Below are 17,511 nucleotides of genomic sequence, written 5' to 3'. Positions count from 1 at the left end.
TTCTATCTACGTTTTATACCTAGACCCGAGATTTCCTTCTCTTTGATGCAGATATCGTACCCTAACCGGGGATACGTTTTTAGGAATTCACGAGTCACTCCTACAAAAGTCGGAGACAGCATTTATACCCTATCCGGGATTTTTTTTTGGTGTTAGATCGCCACTATTTCACACCCCAGAAATTATATTTGTACAACGTTTATAGCACCCACCGAACGTATGTATCAGCGAGAGAACATCGACTAGCTTTAATTCACACCATGTGAATATTCAATTCGACAACATTTTCTCTAATAATGCAAAGTTACTCCTCCATCGCACTCGTGATGGTTTATTGTGAAACACTTGCAGAGTGTCAAAGCAAGCACAATTATTTCTACAGATGAATGGGAGTGTACCGAAAAATAAGGTTTTGGTATAATCAGTTCGAACATGGGTTGGTTCTATTCCTCTCTACTACTTGATTCCTCAACTGTTTTGCGGCTGAGTTTCTGGTACTCACGTCATAAAAGTTAACACGGAAATCGCATCGGCTGTTATAATCACGGGCTCTCTGTCTCTTTTTCGGCACGTTCTATTGGCACTGACTCGCACATAAGAAACGCGTGTGATGCGTTATATTCCCCCCCCCCCTCCCATTTGAAAAAAGATTAGATTGGATTCGGCGCCGGGTTATTAATGAGCTGTCATCAATGAGGGGGCCAATTCTACCTTGCTCTCAACCATCCGCTTAGGTAACGGCTACGAAAATTTGCAGGCGTAACATTATGGAAAGCTTTGCACGTACATTACTCACAAACTCCACAGAATATCACCACTTATTATATCCCTGGCGCCGATCACCTTGTGGAGCACGTAAATTAGAAGTAGTAATGATGAGACTGAGCTTTCGGGTGTCGAAACTAAATTTTTGATAACACAGGTGTGGTCAGGCTTTTTCTCGAGTGTGAGCTTTCTGCGGAGAGATAGAAACTATGGATCATTTTTTCACTTGTAGGTGATTTACTACAGCTCGTAGGCGCAAGTAAGAAAGCGCTTCACACGCTATTGGAATGAATATACTCATGCCCGTGATGGTGTCTTTTGAAGCCTGTATTTATAGATTGGCAGTGCAAAAGTTTACGTGGCTGTGTTGAATTATCTGAATGAAACCAAAAGAGTAAGATAATAATCTACAATATTATCTTGCTGCGTCGGCATACGCATAACATCCTTTTTTTATTTATTTTATTTTTAGGTGAGGTTTTCTTAGTCATTATTTATATATTAATAGAAAAAAATTCTATAGCTTGTTCATTTTCTTGAGCATCAAAATTTCATTCTGGAACATGTAGCATTTTCATTTTATAATCTCCATAGCTCTAAAATTGAATAAAGTTTGATAAGCCCACACAATTATTGGGCGATCTACCACAATGAGCATGAGCCACAAGAGAAGATCAACAAGAACAATTCTCTACCCGTCTGCCAGTGGTCTGCTGGTTGTGGTGATCGACTGCTAACCCGAAAATATCAGGTTCTAATCGCGGCTGTGGCGCACGCATTTCAACGGCCATTATTTCTGAAGCCCTCTACTACGGCATCGTTCTCATAATTGTAAGAGGGGCATCACAATGTGTTTTAAGGGAAGCATTCAACACCAGTAACTAATACTGTTTGCTGTTGAGTGCCCACTTGGGCATCGGTGCTTTATTTGCTATTTATTATTTCACCCCATGTGACAGCTCATTGAACCACATCACCGAGGCCTTGACACAGGTAATCCAATCGTACTAATCTCACCTCCTGCCCTATCACATTTGAGGTGTGCGCTTTTTTCCTTCGATGAAATACACGTGGCAGGAATGATATTTTGAATGCGCCATTAATCCATCATAATATGATATCGGGCCTCAACCTCCCAAAAGCACTATTCGATTATGAGAGACGCCGCAGTCGAAGTCAAATCCGCCACTTTCAGGTCAGCAGCCGATCACCATAAACAATGTATTAACGAATGCCCCAGCAATCATCACCGCTTGGCAGCAAGCATAGTTATTCACATCATCAAAATAATGTCGTCGATATCTGAGTAGATGTTACGTTGTTCAAGGCAGAATCAATGCCCGTAATTGACCATTTATGTAAATAAGAAATAAGTAAGGGACTCACCGGCAATGCATTATGCATAGAGTTTTTGAAGCGAATGAGTTTTGTTTAAGGATATACCCTGTGGACATGCACACTTTGTATTCTTCACATCTTTTGGACGTTATGTTGTAGAAGTAACTTTTTTTAGGATAATAGCTGGAGGTCGGCTGGTATGTTGCACAAGTACCTGCCGGGTGTTCGGCGCAAATTCCAGGTTGCTCTTCTGCATTGAAAAAAAAACAATAAAAAACACGGAAAATCACCACCTGCTGCTGTGATATTTTGAAAAATCACGCAGTAACCACCCAAACATAGAATTTTATTGTGGTCGTTGTTATAGCCATATCAAAAAATGAATGCGGTCCAGCTTTATTGACTATTGAGTTTAAATAAAAGTGCAGGAGTAAACGAATTGCGTCATGGCAGGCAATCAATGGTGAGGTTTACTGCCTTATTAGACGGGAAGTTCTTCCTACAATAATGTGTTACGATTGATTAAACAAGATTGCAATCAGTGATACGCTAGTTGAAACACAGCGGCACTAAAACAAAACGGCAACATTACTGCTGTGTTTCTTCCTTCAATCGGCAGCACTGCGTTCCTATGCCTCACTGAGTTGGCGATAATTCGAACAGGAAGTAGTTAATTGGATCAGCAAGGTGACGTCTTCATTCACAATTTCTTTCCGCGTGTTTTGTCTTACCAAGCGTCGTGTCGCTGTAAGAACAGTGTTTTCTGAATGGTTGAAATGCACTTCAGTTATACGCGAAAAACAGTTTAGCTTTTTAGTGCCTCTTTAAGCTAAACGTATGTAACTATAGAGGGCAAAAAAGCTGGATTATCATTGTTAAATCAGGAATTAGGTTAAAATATTACCTGAGGACAAAATGCACGATAATAAGCACGCCTTAAGTTTTTTTTATTTGCTTCGCTAGGACTAATGCACTTCAAATCTCGGTTGATTTGAACGGCGCACCTTCACACACTGGTATGCTATAGGTGGTTTGAACGGCCTGCCTCACTGCAAGTAACAATGTAAATATACTGCCATGCACGTTTATTTCTCTATCATCACAAGCTTGGGTTAGCGTTGCTCCATGCAGACCACGTGGAATGTTCGAAGAGCTTCGTGACTATTCAGGATCATTCGGTTATCATGCGTGCAGAGATGCTATGCAGGATGGTCTGATCTCCTCAGGCTCTCGAATTCGCTCTGATCTCACGCCACATGGACATGACAGCAAGACAGCGTGGCTCCCGTCTTTGTAGGTAATGAAAAGCGGCTTCCTGTGGTTTTGCTACGGAAGGAGGGTAAGAGGTTTGTAGATTCATGACAACTAGTACATAAAACTCTCTTAATATGCACAGAGGCACATACACCTACGAAAAGTTTTCATGTCATGGGACGTCAGCAAATTTTCATGGCTGCCACCTTGTTGGGATCCAGGCGAAAGCCTTCGTTGCTAACTATGTCTTTCGGTAAAAAGACTTTTGAGTGAAACTCATCTGCGGCTTCAGAGTAAGTCTTGCTTTATTATTCGCCTCTAGCGCGATCTGCCGCCGACTAACGCACTCTTCAATAAGAGATACGAAAAAGACAACCGGCAGATAAGAGATGCGTGCCATTTCAGCCTGGACATTACTTCATCCGTGACATAGTGAAATGTGGATAGTGCTGAACATAGACAGGTTGACATAATCTTAAGCTCGTACAATCTATCTGGTGCGATGAAGGCAGTCTCATCAGGAGCCCTCTCGTCCATTTCGTTCTATTAACAACCACTTCTGAGGTATAGACAAAATGTATCTGGCGCCACAGAGTGAGGCTAACGTATTGCCGCTTCTCGAAAAATGTTAGACATCCTGTTTGATGTTGCTGGTTAGGTGCGGATAATCGACGCAGAAACATACCGCCCTTCTTTCTAGCCAGCAACGCGGGAGGATACCACAGACTGTTAGAGGGTCGAATTGTGTCGCCCCAGAGGTTTCTGCGACTTTTCTCTTTATTTCATCACGTTGGCGCACTGAGATACGGTAGGGACTTGGGTGAAAGACATAATCTAATCCTTACGTAGTTATGTGATACTTCGCTAGTGGCATCTGTCCAACACTCAGCTATTACAAAAAAGGGTATAGTTCTGGTGGATGCCATGTAGCTTCTTCTGCTTTTGTTGTGGTAGGTGGAGGTTAATGCCAGTGTTCGCCGCATTAGCAACTATTGAGAGTGCTTCCTGGGATGATGCGAAGAACTGTGGGGCGTCACTTACATTGGCCCTAAGCTTCCACGAATGCGACCTTCATGCCCCAGTTGATTTGATTGTTGGCAGCGCTGAAATCAATGACAGTCACATTTTCTGTGCTATTACGTAGCTTAAAGACACCGTATGCGATGGACACTATGTGATCCAGAAATTCGTTTCACGTTTCGTTGAGCGATCAAATCCCCACAAAAAAGCGCATCACTTACCGCACGTTTCGAGACGTTCGCATGGAGCGCAATGCATACTTCATCAAAGACGTTGCGGAGTGCGGTGCGGGGACGTTTTCGTTTTTTTTCGTGCTCATGTAGTTTTTTTGTCATCTCTGTTGCGGTCTTCGTTTACGGCATTGTCAGCGTGCAGTCCTCGTTAAGAAATTACATCGTAAAGGTTACGCCATAGTAGCACTGATATATGACGGTGAAGCTTACGGGTTAGCTACGAGCGTGAACACATACTCTTGCTGTGCATCACTCAGTATGCGGGTTATCAGGTGGCCATTTGCCATGCGTATTTGATAACTATTTCATGCGGCTTTAGCTTTGTTGAGCACCTTCAGAAATTATCCACTCAACACTGAGAATTCGGATTAAGTTAGGCTAGTTTAACTGATTTACTTCCGCCTAGGTTGACTTGCAAGTCGACATTTGACGTCCAGCTTCGATGAGATTAGCTCATTGGTTTTGTCTATTTGCGCTGTCTTGGCTGTGCCGAATTGAAGTATTCAGGTGAGGTGCTGCGCTATGCACTCATGTTGTCGTAATCTCAGGTTGAGGCGAGACGTTGGCTTCTATCATGCCGTCGAGTTGCGTCAGGGTCTCTAAAAGTTTTTCCTGTCTTCACCCAAAAGGAGCGTCACCTCATGACGTCGCCTTTTCACGTTTACCTAAGGAGCCTAGGCACCCCCCCCCTTTAGCGTTCACCTTATAAGGTGACGGTGTCTGTTGGATATATGGTGACTGAGAACTGAAGTGACGGCGGGCGTTGTTCTCGGTTTCTCGAAAGCACAGCGGTGAGCACTGTTAGGGTATAGTGCCTAGAATACACTTATATTCAAGTCACTAAGGGTGAACACGTGAGCGCGTGATCGCGTTCTGCGCTGCGCCAGTTTGCTAGCACGGGCGCGCATCGAAGCGTAGCGACGCCGGCACACATGCACACACGGGGGGTGGTTTACGCAGTCAGCTACCATGCTTGAGTGTGCCATTCCGTAGTAGCAAAGCGCTGGTCTCGCTTGTCTGTGGTACAGCAACAGCGGCACGCTCGTGTGCGCCTGTGCTACTTCGATTCGATGCGTGGCTGGGCCAGCTGCACCGGCGCTTCTTAGAGCGCTGCCACGCTGAGCCATCCACCCCAATAGTGCTCACCGCTGTATGTGCATCTCAATTTCCCGAAGCCGCTGACCAAGAGTGGGGGGCGAGGTGTTCATGCTATATATACCCACAGTGGCCGATCCGGCAATAAGAGCATTTTTTTAGCAAGTGATACGCTTAGCCACAGGGGTCTTCAATCAGGTGTACGTTTGTACGATTGCACGTCTTGAAATTGAATGAAAAAAACTTTATTTCAGTCCTGCAGGACGCGCTTAGCGCGTAGCGGGCGTCTCCCACGTAGGGACCGACAGGGAGTACCTGGCGGCGGCTTCGTGGGCCTACTGGACGGCCCATTGCTGGTCGGCGAGAAGTGAGCTCCTGAGTGAGCTCTCCCACTTGCTTGAGGTAGAGTCGGCAAGAGTTGTTCTACACTCCCAGAGCATGTGTGCGAGTGTCGCTGTGTGTCCACATGATGGGCATGTGTCACTGGGGTATGCATGAGGATAATAAACGTGAAGCGTGGCAAGGTTTGGTAAGTGTGTGTCTGTAATAGGCGTAGGATTGATGCCTGTGGTCGGTTAAGTTTCGGATGGGGGGTGGAAAAATGCGGCGTTCCAGGTAAAAGTGCTTTGCTATTTCATTGTACGTAATTGGTGCATCCCGATTCGTATTTAACCCAGCAAGATGGGGTTGCCCTGTGGCGGTGCGGTCGGTAAGTGCGCGCGCTGCATCATAGGTGATCTCGTTGAGGTTGGACAGGGCACCCGGTACCTGACCGAGATGGGCGGGGAGCCAGATGACAGTATGGTGCTCAGGGCACTCGAGTCTGCTTTGCGCAGGATACGTAGCGCCTGGTCGGAGATGACTTTACGTTCGAAGGCTTTTATGGCCGGCCTGGAGTCACTGTGGATGAATTTCCGTTTGCTGTCAAGCATAGCTATAGCTATAGCTATTTTCTCCGCTGCTTCGTGGTTTTGGGTGAGGATGGTGGCAGAGTTAAGAGTCTGCTGCGCGGATGATACCGCGACCGCGGCGAAGGCTCGGTTGTTGTTATAAGCAGCGGCGTCCACGAAGGAGACGTTGTCCGCTTTCATGTCTATGCGCTTGAGAATAGCGGTCGCCCGCGCAAGGCGCCTGCCTCTGTTGTATTCGAGGTGTACATTTCAAGGAATGGGAGTGATCGTGATAAGGTCGTGAATTTCATGGGGAATTAGGTCAACTCTGGGGGGTGCTTGGCCCTCGAGGAGAAGAAGCCGAGCTTGCGCAGAATATGGCGACCCGCCTTGGTGGTGGTGAGTCGGGTCAATCACACGCGTTCCTGAGCTTCGGTGATCTCTTCTAGCGTGTTATCTACGCCAAGCTCCAGGAGTTTGTAGTTTGGAGTGGTGATAGGGAGGCCAAGGGCTTGTTTGACCACCTTGCGAGTAAACGCAATGAGTTGATCGCGCTCAGCACGTAGACATTTGTGTATAGCGGCAACGCAGGTAAAATGACACAAAACAAACGCTTGTACGAGACGCCGCAGGTTGCCTTCTTTGAGGCCATGGTGCCTGTTGGCTACTCTACGTACTAGTCGTATGGTATTCTCAGTCTTAGTCCTGAGCTTGTGTACTGTTTGGGTGTTGGTTCCGCGGGACTCGATGATCATTCCGAGGACCTTGATGGTGTCTACCCTGGGTACAGTACAACCTTCTCTGGTGTGAAGGGTGATATTGCGTTCCGCCGGAGGTTTCCACCCTTTGGGCTTGACACCCTGGCGTTTGGGAAAATATATCAACAGCTCCGACTTCGCGGGTGAGCACCTGAGACCAGTGTGGTCGAGGTAAGACTCGAAGGTGTTGATAGCCTCTTGCAGGGCGGACTCAATGAAGCCACCTGACCCTGTGAAGCACCATATGGTTACATCATCTGCATAGATGGTGTCATTTAGCCCATCGATTTTCGAAAGTCGTTCAGAAAGCCCGATCATCACAAGGTTGAAGAGCGTGGGCAAGAGGACGGATCCCTGAAAAGTGCCCCACTGTCCGAGCTCCACTTCTTCCGACACTAGGTCTCGTACAGGGAGGACGGCTCTGCATCGAGTTAGGAAAGAGCAGATAAAGTAGTAAAATCGATGACCTAGGCCGAGGGCTGCGATCACTTTCAAGATTGACGAGTGCGTTATTTTATCGAAGGCCTTTTCTAAATCGAGAACGAATATTGCACGAGTATCCCGAGTGTTTTCGCCGTCTAGAATGTGATGCTTTAGGAGTAACATGGTGTCTTGGGTGAATAACCCTTGTCGGAAGTCAATCATGTGGTGCGGGATGCAGTCGTTATCTTCGAGGTATCGACCAACCCTGTTGAGGACGACGTGCTCAGCCACTTTGCCCACGCACGACGTGAGGTATATGGGGCGTAGGTTATCTAGGCTCGGAGCCTTTCCAGGTTTGGGTATGAGAATCGTGTGAGCTAATTCCAAGCACCGGGTATCTCACCTTTTTCCATATTTCATTGATAGTGTCGGTGAGATAGGTGATGGAGGGGTCGTCCAGGTTGCGTAGGAGCTTGTTGGTGATGCCGTCGGGACCAGGGGCTGAGCGGCCATTGAGCTCATGGAGAGCTCGGCGCACATCTTCAATAGAAAAGTCAGCATCTAGGTTGGTGTTGTCGCTGCCAGAGTAATCGGGGTGTGGGGTCACAGGGCCCGTTGAAAGCGGGAGATATTTTTCTACGAGATTCGTGACAACATCTTCCGGTGACACTGTCCGTTTAGCTTGATGAAGTATCTCCACGATCAAATGACGCTGATTTGTGCGGGTGTTGGTTTCATTGAGGAGGTGTTTGAATAAGTTCCACGTTTTGCCATTACGAACCTGACCATCAATCGGGTTACAAATTTCGTCCAACTGCTGTTTTGAAAGGGTGCGGCAGTGATCCAACGTGGTCTTGTTCAGCTGAGATATGCGTTTGCGTAACCTCCGATTAAGGCGCTGGCCTTTCTACAAGGCCAATAGAGACTGTTTGGCCTCAAGTAGGGGGGCGAGGCGACTGTCCATCTTTTCGGTTGAAAGTTCTGTACAGATAGTTTTGGTTGCCTTGTTTACATCAGCTTTGAGCTGGGCCGTCCACATCTCGAGGCTCGGTGGGGTATCGAGAGGAGGCCGTTCGGCGCGGGTTTCACGAAGGAGGTCCCAGTCGACCCACGTGTAAGGCTTGGTATTCCTGGTTACTGAGGGAGGTGTATGGCCAATATGAAGTAATGGCTACCGAGATGTACCGCGAGGTTGGATTAGTGGGCGTCGTTGATATTCTTGACGGAGCAGAGATCCGGTGTAGTGTCTCTGCGTGGACGTGCCGGTGCGAGTGGGGAAGGCCTTGTTTGTAATGAGAATAAGGCCCATGTCATTCGCATTTGTCCAAAGCTCGTTACCTTTGGGTGTGTCGTACGTGTATCCCCAGGTGCTATCGCGGTGTGAAAATCACCCGTAATAAGTAGGGGGTTAGTCCCCGTGAGACGGAAAGCTTTCTGGAACAAGCGTGTGTATATTTGTCTATGGTGGATGGCACTACTGTATACATCAAGCATGTACACGCTTTGTTGTGATATGTTGCCAGAGAGAATTTCGACCATAACATGTTCAATTTCGGGCACATTGAGACTGTGTACTGTGCAGGTAATCTTGTTAGTGACCAGGATAGCGGTACCACGTCCTCCCGAGGGGCCGGGCCACCACTGGTACCCGGAAAACGTGGCGGTTGGTACTACAGTCTCTTCTAATAGCATGATGTGAGGTTTGGCTTGGTGGCTACGAAGGTATTGCTGCATGAAGGCTTTCTTGTGGGCAAAGCTCCTGCAGTTCCTTTGCCAGATTTGCAACTCGTCAATTGGCCTGACCTTCTTTAAGCATGTAGGAGTCGGCCTGACCACCCGGCGGGTGCATAAGGGCTGCGTGAAGTGGTGGACTGGGCACGGCTGTACGTTGCAACATTGGCTTACGCGCGGTAACTGCAGGGGAGACGACATGATCGAGATATTGCTCCACTTGGCCCAACCGATTACCGTGTCCTGCAAGGGCAGACTGCACGAGGCCACGCTTTCGCCAAGAAAGCGAAGACTTTCCTTAATCGCCGATAGCGTGCTCTTAATCTCGTCTAACTCTGCCTTTGAATCTGGCTGGTCGTGGGCGACCGCGCGTTTCTTCGGTGCGCTCTCGCCGTCGTCGTTACCGGAACCTACAGGTTGAGGCTGCAGCGGGGTGACTGCATTTTCGTCGTTGTCGGTTGTTGGCGTAGCAGCGCGTTGCCTTTCTGTCAGTTTTCAATTCGGCAATTGCGACTGTGAGTTTGCGTATTGTTTCTTTCATCATCGCATTTTCGTGCTTTAAGATCGCTATATCAGATATGGTGTGTGTATCATGCTCTGGGAGTGAACCCGACCCTACCTCTGATGTAGTGTTTCCTTTTCTCCGGACGTCGTCTGCCCAAGTGAGAGTTCCCCGCTTATTCTTGTTGACGCTGCCTGGCGATGTTGGTGCCGATGGGCTTTGCGATCGTTGACGTGAGACCCTGGTGAGACTGGGGTGAGGCCTGGAACCGGCGTGAGGCTAGGAACCAGAGTGGGAACCAGAGCGTGACCCGGAGCGTGACCCGGAGCGTGACCCGGGCTGGGAACATGAACGGGACCTGGAGTAGCCTCGCGATGTAGATCTGGTTGGGGTCCCACTTCACGCGCTGCGGGAATGGGTCCGAGGGTGGCTTCAGGACCTCGATACACGCATGTTGCGGTTCCTGGGACGACTGTGGGATCGGGACCGGAATTGGTGGCCGTCTGTAAAAAGCGTCAAGGCTTGGTCGTCGTCAGCGATTGCGTTGAACTCATTGATTGCATCATGACTGTTGTGTCGTGTCGAGTGTGCTCGCTCCCATCGTCGTCGGCGCACCACGTATGGAATGTTGTAGCGTTCTTTACATTCCTTGTCCGCAGTGAGGTGGACTCCTTCACAAAGCTTGCATGTTGGTGTGCAGTGGTGTTCATTTCCGGGGTTCGGCACGCTGCAGCCTCTGCAGATAACGTCTCCAGGAATCGGGCACACGTCCACTCGATGGCCGAGCCGATCGCCCGCGTAGCAAATATCTAATTGTCTACGGTATAATGTACATTGAAGTAGCACCGATATGTATCGCACAAAACTAGGAACGCGATGTCCATTGAAGGCCACGATCATTGCGGTGGTACTTCCGATGCGCTTGCAGCCAAAGCTAGTAGATTGCGGTCGTTGACAATCTTCGCATCAATGTCCCCCGAACAGTCTTGCACGGGATTCCCTCGAATGACGCCTTTGCATGTAGAATGTGGTGCCGCTTCGTAGGCACTAACTTCGTAGGTCTTGTCAGCGATGCGCATTTCTTTAACGCGCACGTAGTGATTAGCATTTTCTCTCTTCGGCATGCCTGCTACTAAAATGTTCTGTTTAATGTTGGGGCAGAGCGTGTCTGCTTGCTGTTCCAATAGGCTGATACCTGCCGAAGTTGAAATGGCTTCGGCGATTGTCGGTGGGCCAACCATAGTGATGTTAAGACCACATCTGGGCCTAATGATAATACTGATGTCATTTTTTGGTAGCTGAGGCATTCGGCATGTGCGAATAACTTTGTTCTTCGCATTTTCTCTGTTGCGGGGCTTGTGCTCGTTGCGTTTTGAAGCGCTATATGACGGCACATGTTTGGAGCCTTCATTTTGGGCTAGGTGACACGAGGCGATCTGCCAGCCTTGGTCTGGTGCGATTTACTTCGCGTCGATGTCTTCGCCGATGTACGTCTTCTTCGGCGTCTTTTGTTGAAACGTTTTAACGGATGTGATCCAGCGTGCGTGGCAGCAACGGGTGGTTGGCAGGTGATGTGGTGCTTGTAGGTGTTGCGTTGCCAGCTTCTGAGCCTTGCTTGGTTTCTCATAAATGACGGCGACAGTGAGGACTCCTGGCTTCAGGAAAGATGGTGATGTGGGCGAGGTTATCTCGTAAGAATGAAGTGTGCTGATGGCTTGTTGTACCTCGTTCCATACGATGCGAGGGAGCCACGGGAGCAGAGTTGCGTACCCGGTAGCAGCTTGCCTATATAGTTCTTCAAGCACGATGTCCCAAAACGTGTTTGAAAGCAATTCTGTATGACGCTTCCGGAATCACTGCAGTGTGATGGTCGGGCGCAGTAGTTGTGGTCGTTCTTCTTTGTATGTAGCTTGAGCATCGTCACAATGGCGGTGCCCTCGTCAATTTTTTTATTCCCCCTGCGATGCTCCTCGGCAGTTTGTAAAAGAGAGCCACATATGAATATGCTCCTTCACGGCGCTCATAAGATAGTGAAGTCATTTGTTTTCAATCACGTACGCGTGCACGTTGCGGAATAGCGTCTTCATTACCTCCGCAAATGTCTTTACGCAGTCGCTCATGTGCTGCTGACTTGCTTTACGCAAAGCTGCACTCCGCTTTTTCGTAGGGTATTTTCAAAAGCACTAACGCTAGAGCGAATAGAAGTTCTCGCCGAGAGGCTTTGATGGCGTCCGCAACACAATTTTTCGTTAGTAATCGTAACAAGGCAGTCGAATTCATCAAAGCTTTTTAAGGCCCAACCACATGCATGCGACTTTCGAGCCTCGGCGATCACTGAGAGAAATCCCTGACGCGGAAGCCCATCAGTCCCCGTAATTTGTCACAACGCCCATCTCTTTAAAAATGAAAAAACCTGTCTTGTCACCTGCAGAAGAGCGTGATGATTCCCGTCAACACGGTAGCACCCCTGATCCTCGCTCCGCTTGCTGTGAGTTCTAGATTTCTTTTATCCACGCGTACTTGGACTGCTAAGTATAAACTACGTACCTTCCTTTAGCCTCACGCAGAGAGTGTGATGGCGGCCGTAATTTGTTTGTTTCGATGTTTTTGGTAGTAGCTTGCTGCAAGGATTGCAGCTTGTGAAATCGTCATGTGAAGTGCATCATAGCCGTCATAGCATACGCTTCTGCGCACACCGTCAGTAAAGTGAGCTCTTCTAGCTCACTTTACCGTTAGATAACACCAGCTGTTACTGTTGCGGTGAAGAAAACAATTGTCAAAAAAGAAAGTCCCAAAATACATTTATGGCATTATTTCACCACCTAGAGCAGTAATAAACTTTGCTTGTTGTCATCAATCTGCTTTTACACAATGAGCAATTATTCAGCATAAACATGATAATTCTCAATATAGCAACAATGGCACTTCGTTTCTATTATGTGGTTGCAGCCGCAGCGATGTGACCGACCTTGATTTTTGCTGTCGCTCGGAAGCCGTTAGGATAGGGTGGAGTCTTTCTATGCAGTACGAATTTTTTTCACTAGCAAGATAAGAAGGCTATCGCGAGAGCACTTAGATGTAGACAGATAGATAGATAGATAGTTAGACACATAGATAAATAGAGAGGCAGAGAGACAGACAGACAGATGGATAGATAATATATATATATATATATATATATATATATATATATATATATATAAATATATATATATATAGATAGATAGATAATCTCAATGTGCCTGCGTAGTTTTGAAGGTAAATTTTCAGCAACAATAGAAAGAGTAAGTGCGTTTAGTAATACAGTGAATCATATCGCTCTGCCGCATACTTACTCAGATTGCATTTCTTGGCGCAATCGATTCGGGTCATATGAACGCCGTCAGCAAGACAGTTATCCCAATAGAACTGATGACACTGCTGGGAAGTGTGGTTGTAGAAATATCTCCAAATTCGCAGGTTTCCACAGAATCTCACTTCCTCCATCAAAGGCTCAGAGCATTCCCTCTTATGAAGGCGAGTTTGAAGGCTTGTGGTACCTTGAAAGGTAAGGAATGTTTGAAGAATTTGTGAAGCTACGCAAATATTTCGCAAATAAGCATTGTTTTGTACGAGATTCAACATTGATAAAAAACTAATGACATTGGAGATACTCATAACGAAATATCCATTCACCACTGAACATTTTTTCTGTGTATTCTCTGTGTATCATCGGTTCAAGTTTCGTACACTATGCACTCAGCCTATTAATTTGTGCGAAATCACACTCAATTTCCCATCTTTGTGACTAGATTTCTTTTGCTGAAAGTACGTTTTGCAGCCTTTCGAAAGCTAACAAAAACGCACGTTTATCGGGGTTAAAATCTTTGATGCCTCATCATGAAGAAAGTCTTACTGTAGGTGGTGACTGTTCTTCGTGGTTGATTTACGTTATGCCATGCAAAAGGACGCCGTTGTAGTTGTAGCGCCCTCTTTTGAGAGGGGAACAAAGCGGGAGAGCGCGTGCTTTCAAGTGAAGAAAATGAAGATGGCGGCCGCACGTCGCACCAAGGCTGTTGCAAACAAATGAGGAATAAGGGGCGAGCAAGAATAAACGTTCAGTTGTTCTTTTAACCTTCGACGTAGCCAGACGATCAAGTACCGGGTTCCCTCCTTCGTTTCTCACGCTTCGTTCTTGTGCCGAAACCCAACCGGTCATCTGGGCCTCGACACTCGTCCATGGATTAAATCATCACCACGCGACGCTTCGTCCAAAAAGCCATCACGCAACACCTCTCATCGCTCGATGCCCTGTTGGCAGACTCGTCAACTCCTGTTGAGAAGCGCGAACAGATACTCGCCCTCATCGTCGCGAAGGACGCCAAACTCATGCACTTGAACAAAGACATACAGGCTGCGCTTCATTACGAGAAGTTGGAAGCGGACCTGACCACAGCCAGCGAGTTCGAGAATGGAATCATCTCCGCTAAAGCAAGAGTTTGTCACGCAGCCACACCGTGGCCACGAACTGCACCAGTATGTGTCGCTGTCACATCCACCCCACTCGGTAAGCATCTCGCCTACACAACGCTGCCCGCCGTGACGTCGTCTTCGATCAGCACTTCAACCCCTCTCACCTCGACGTCGAAGCAGGCAGCAACATTGTCGTCGATCACCCTTTGGACTCCTCTCGCCTCGACGTCAAAGCAGGAAGCAAATTCGTCTTCGAAACGCCTTTCGACACCTCTGGCCTCGACGTCACAACGGGCCGCAACTTCGTCTTCGTCCTGCCTACCAACTCTTATCTCTTCGACGTCAGAGCAGGGCGCGACTTTGCCATCGGCAAGCTTCTCGACCGCTCTCGCATCCACATCGCAAGCCGCGAGTGGGCTTTCAAGCGGCCTCCTGAACCTTCTCGCCTCAACATCGGAGCAGGCAGCATCTTCGCCTTCGACCGGCTTTTCGACTCCTCTCGCTTCGACGTTACAGCAAGCCGTGACTTCACCATCGACCACCCTCACGGCTGCTCTCACCTTCTCATCGGCCCAACTTGCGACTTCGCTTTCGACGGGCCTAACTCTACACATCCTACTGCAACTTGAACGAGTTTCGGATTCACGCTGAATAACCTATCACTTTCCACGTGACACGCAGCGCTTCAGTACAAGAACCTTTCACCAAGATACGCTTTCTAGAATTCGATCGCCAAAGAAAACCTCGGATGCACCCTGCGCATAGACTACAAAGACCCGGTTTCTCACGGCCTGAACACAACCTGCGAAAGCAGCCCCACTTCTCAGATCAAGAGGGCGAACGCGCAAACTATCCGTCATGGGGCGCTATGAACTTCCAGGACATGGCTCGTGAACAACAACACGTGGAGCCCTACTTCTCGTTTTACATGCGCCTGGGACTTAATGCTGGCGGTCGGGTCTCCAGTTCATATCACCTCAAGCCCAAGGTTTGTTTCTTTGCTTGTTTTTATTTGCATCTTGCACAACGCATATGACGCTGGAAGCAAGCAGTAAAAGCTGTTAAAAATTGACAGCTTGACAGAGCTACAAGCCCATAGGCACTGGGACGCGTAACGGCAACGTGAAGTACAACTTGTACATTGAAAGGAAATGAAAAAGAACAGAAAGATAAGAATAAATAAATAAAAAACATAAAAAATTGACCGAAAATTACTACCAACACAGTAAATACGCAGAAACCATAATGAAGTACTACACGCATTTCGGCATTACACAATTTCACACGCTATTATGTAATATACAAACAATAACAAAGAACATAATATCAATTATTATACAAATAATAACACATTCAAGACTGCGATATACACTGCAGAAAAAGAAAGGAACAAAAAATACAATTTTTTCAAGGACATCAGTACGAGGCAATCCATAGATGAAAGATTAGTCTTCTTGACATGATGTGTACTGATGCGCAACAAACAATCAGAACATTCAGCATTTTTTAAAATACTTTTGTAGTCCTTAGAAAGTTGTTTAAGGAAGTTTAATGTCCTGGCAATTTAGTTCATTTAATAGACTTGGAAATTTATTATGTAGGGTTTGCAGTCCATATGTAATTTTGCATGTTTTGACATAGTACGATTCAACATGCCTTGTTCGGTAGGTTGTGGTGCTTCCTTGAAGTTTTGCAAGTTTAGAAAAAATAGGGAGTTGTTAAGCGTAGTATGCTTTACTGCTCTACACAGTAAGTAATCGAATGCTTTTGCAATAGGCAATATATTATGTTGTGGGAATAAGTGTTGCGTAGGTGAACGCGTAGGAAGATTTTCGAGAACTCTAATAAACTTTTTTTGTAATCTGTGTACACTCTGTAGATTCGTTTGCGTAGTTGATGCGCCTACTAAGTGGCAATAATTATTTCTAGGTAAAAACGACGTATTATATACAAACAGCATACTTTTGCGTGGTATATGTGCTGGTGGCGGTACATCAAGCTCTGTGATAACTTCCCGATCAGAGATGCTTCGCGATCAGAGATGCAGCGGATACCAATCAAAGAAGTACATGGCTATCCCATGAAAGGTTTTTGTGAAAGAATACCCCTAAAGTCTTAATTATTGGTACAATTTTCACAGCAGTTGATCTTAAACATATTGTGTTGTTGATTATTACTAAGGAAGTCGACGATCGGGAGTGCGGGCGGAAGCGCTACTGCGAGCCACACTCGACCAGGTTCATATAACCTATGACCGTCTACGACGCCACTGAGCATCACAAGAAGATGGCGCCTGACGCCAGAGATCTACGCTTTATGTGTGAGCGCCACACCACACAGCACCTGCACTACGCCACGCACCTCATGCACGAAATCGGCGGAAACGAGGACTCTCGCGAAGCGTGACAAACCATGACAGACCAGTCCTCTGGAAACTCCTGCAGCGATGTCTGTGGCGATGACTGCCAAACCCCTCTTACACGTTACTTCAAAAAGTTGTGCGATTAGTGAAATCTCGACGAAACAACCATTTAGCATCACTGTCCCGTATGTCCCATACATAGTCAATGATAAAGTGGCGAAGATGTTGATTAAACAGGGTATCCTGGTGTCATGTTGAAGAACTGGTCATGTTGGTATTGCATAATATGAAAAAGAGGGTTCGAAGACGATGACGGACTAAAATACAGACACACAGAGGGTGTCATTGAAGTTTATTTCAAACACAAAAAAACATGCCTTGTATTTATGCAGAGTTTTCCTATTATATCGCTGCGCAGGAAGAGTTGCCATTTCTGAAGGCGACTGCGCATGAATAAAACATGACAACACTCAGTAAAGCTTGAAGCTGGACGAGTTATTTCATATTTAAAAGTAGAGTGATGCCCACAAATAAAGATAAGGACATAGGAAAGACCAGACAGGGACAAGGTAGTCTCTGTCACAATACGGCCTTTTCTGTGACCTCGTCTTTTTTGGCACACATCAGTTTACCGTGACAACGCTGCCGGCATCAATAGCCGGGTGTTTTTCCATTGGGTAAACATTTT

General features: G+C 47.0%; 1 protein-coding gene across 1 annotated transcript in view; it reads right to left on the bottom strand.

Moving 5' to 3' along the window:
* The window catches only part of LOC119168093 (uncharacterized), a 52,036-nt gene that overhangs the window by 25,760 nt on the left and 8,765 nt on the right, over nt 1-17,511 (bottom strand). The window contains exons 2-3 of the mRNA XM_075865347.1: nt 13,345-13,548; nt 2,152-2,353 (exon numbers count right to left, since the gene is read on the bottom strand). Of these exons, the coding sequence (XP_075721462.1) occupies nt 2,152-2,353; nt 13,345-13,548 (406 nt within the window). The remainder of the gene's footprint in view (nt 1-2,151; nt 2,354-13,344; nt 13,549-17,511) is intronic.

The sequence above is a fragment of the Rhipicephalus microplus genome, chromosome 6, assembly GCF_043290135.1.
Source record: "Rhipicephalus microplus isolate Deutch F79 chromosome 6, USDA_Rmic, whole genome shotgun sequence".
Lineage (NCBI taxonomy): Eukaryota > Metazoa > Arthropoda > Arachnida > Ixodida > Ixodidae > Rhipicephalus > Rhipicephalus microplus.
Note: the sequence above shows the minus strand (reverse complement) of the source record. Positions and strands in the feature narration are given on the sequence as shown.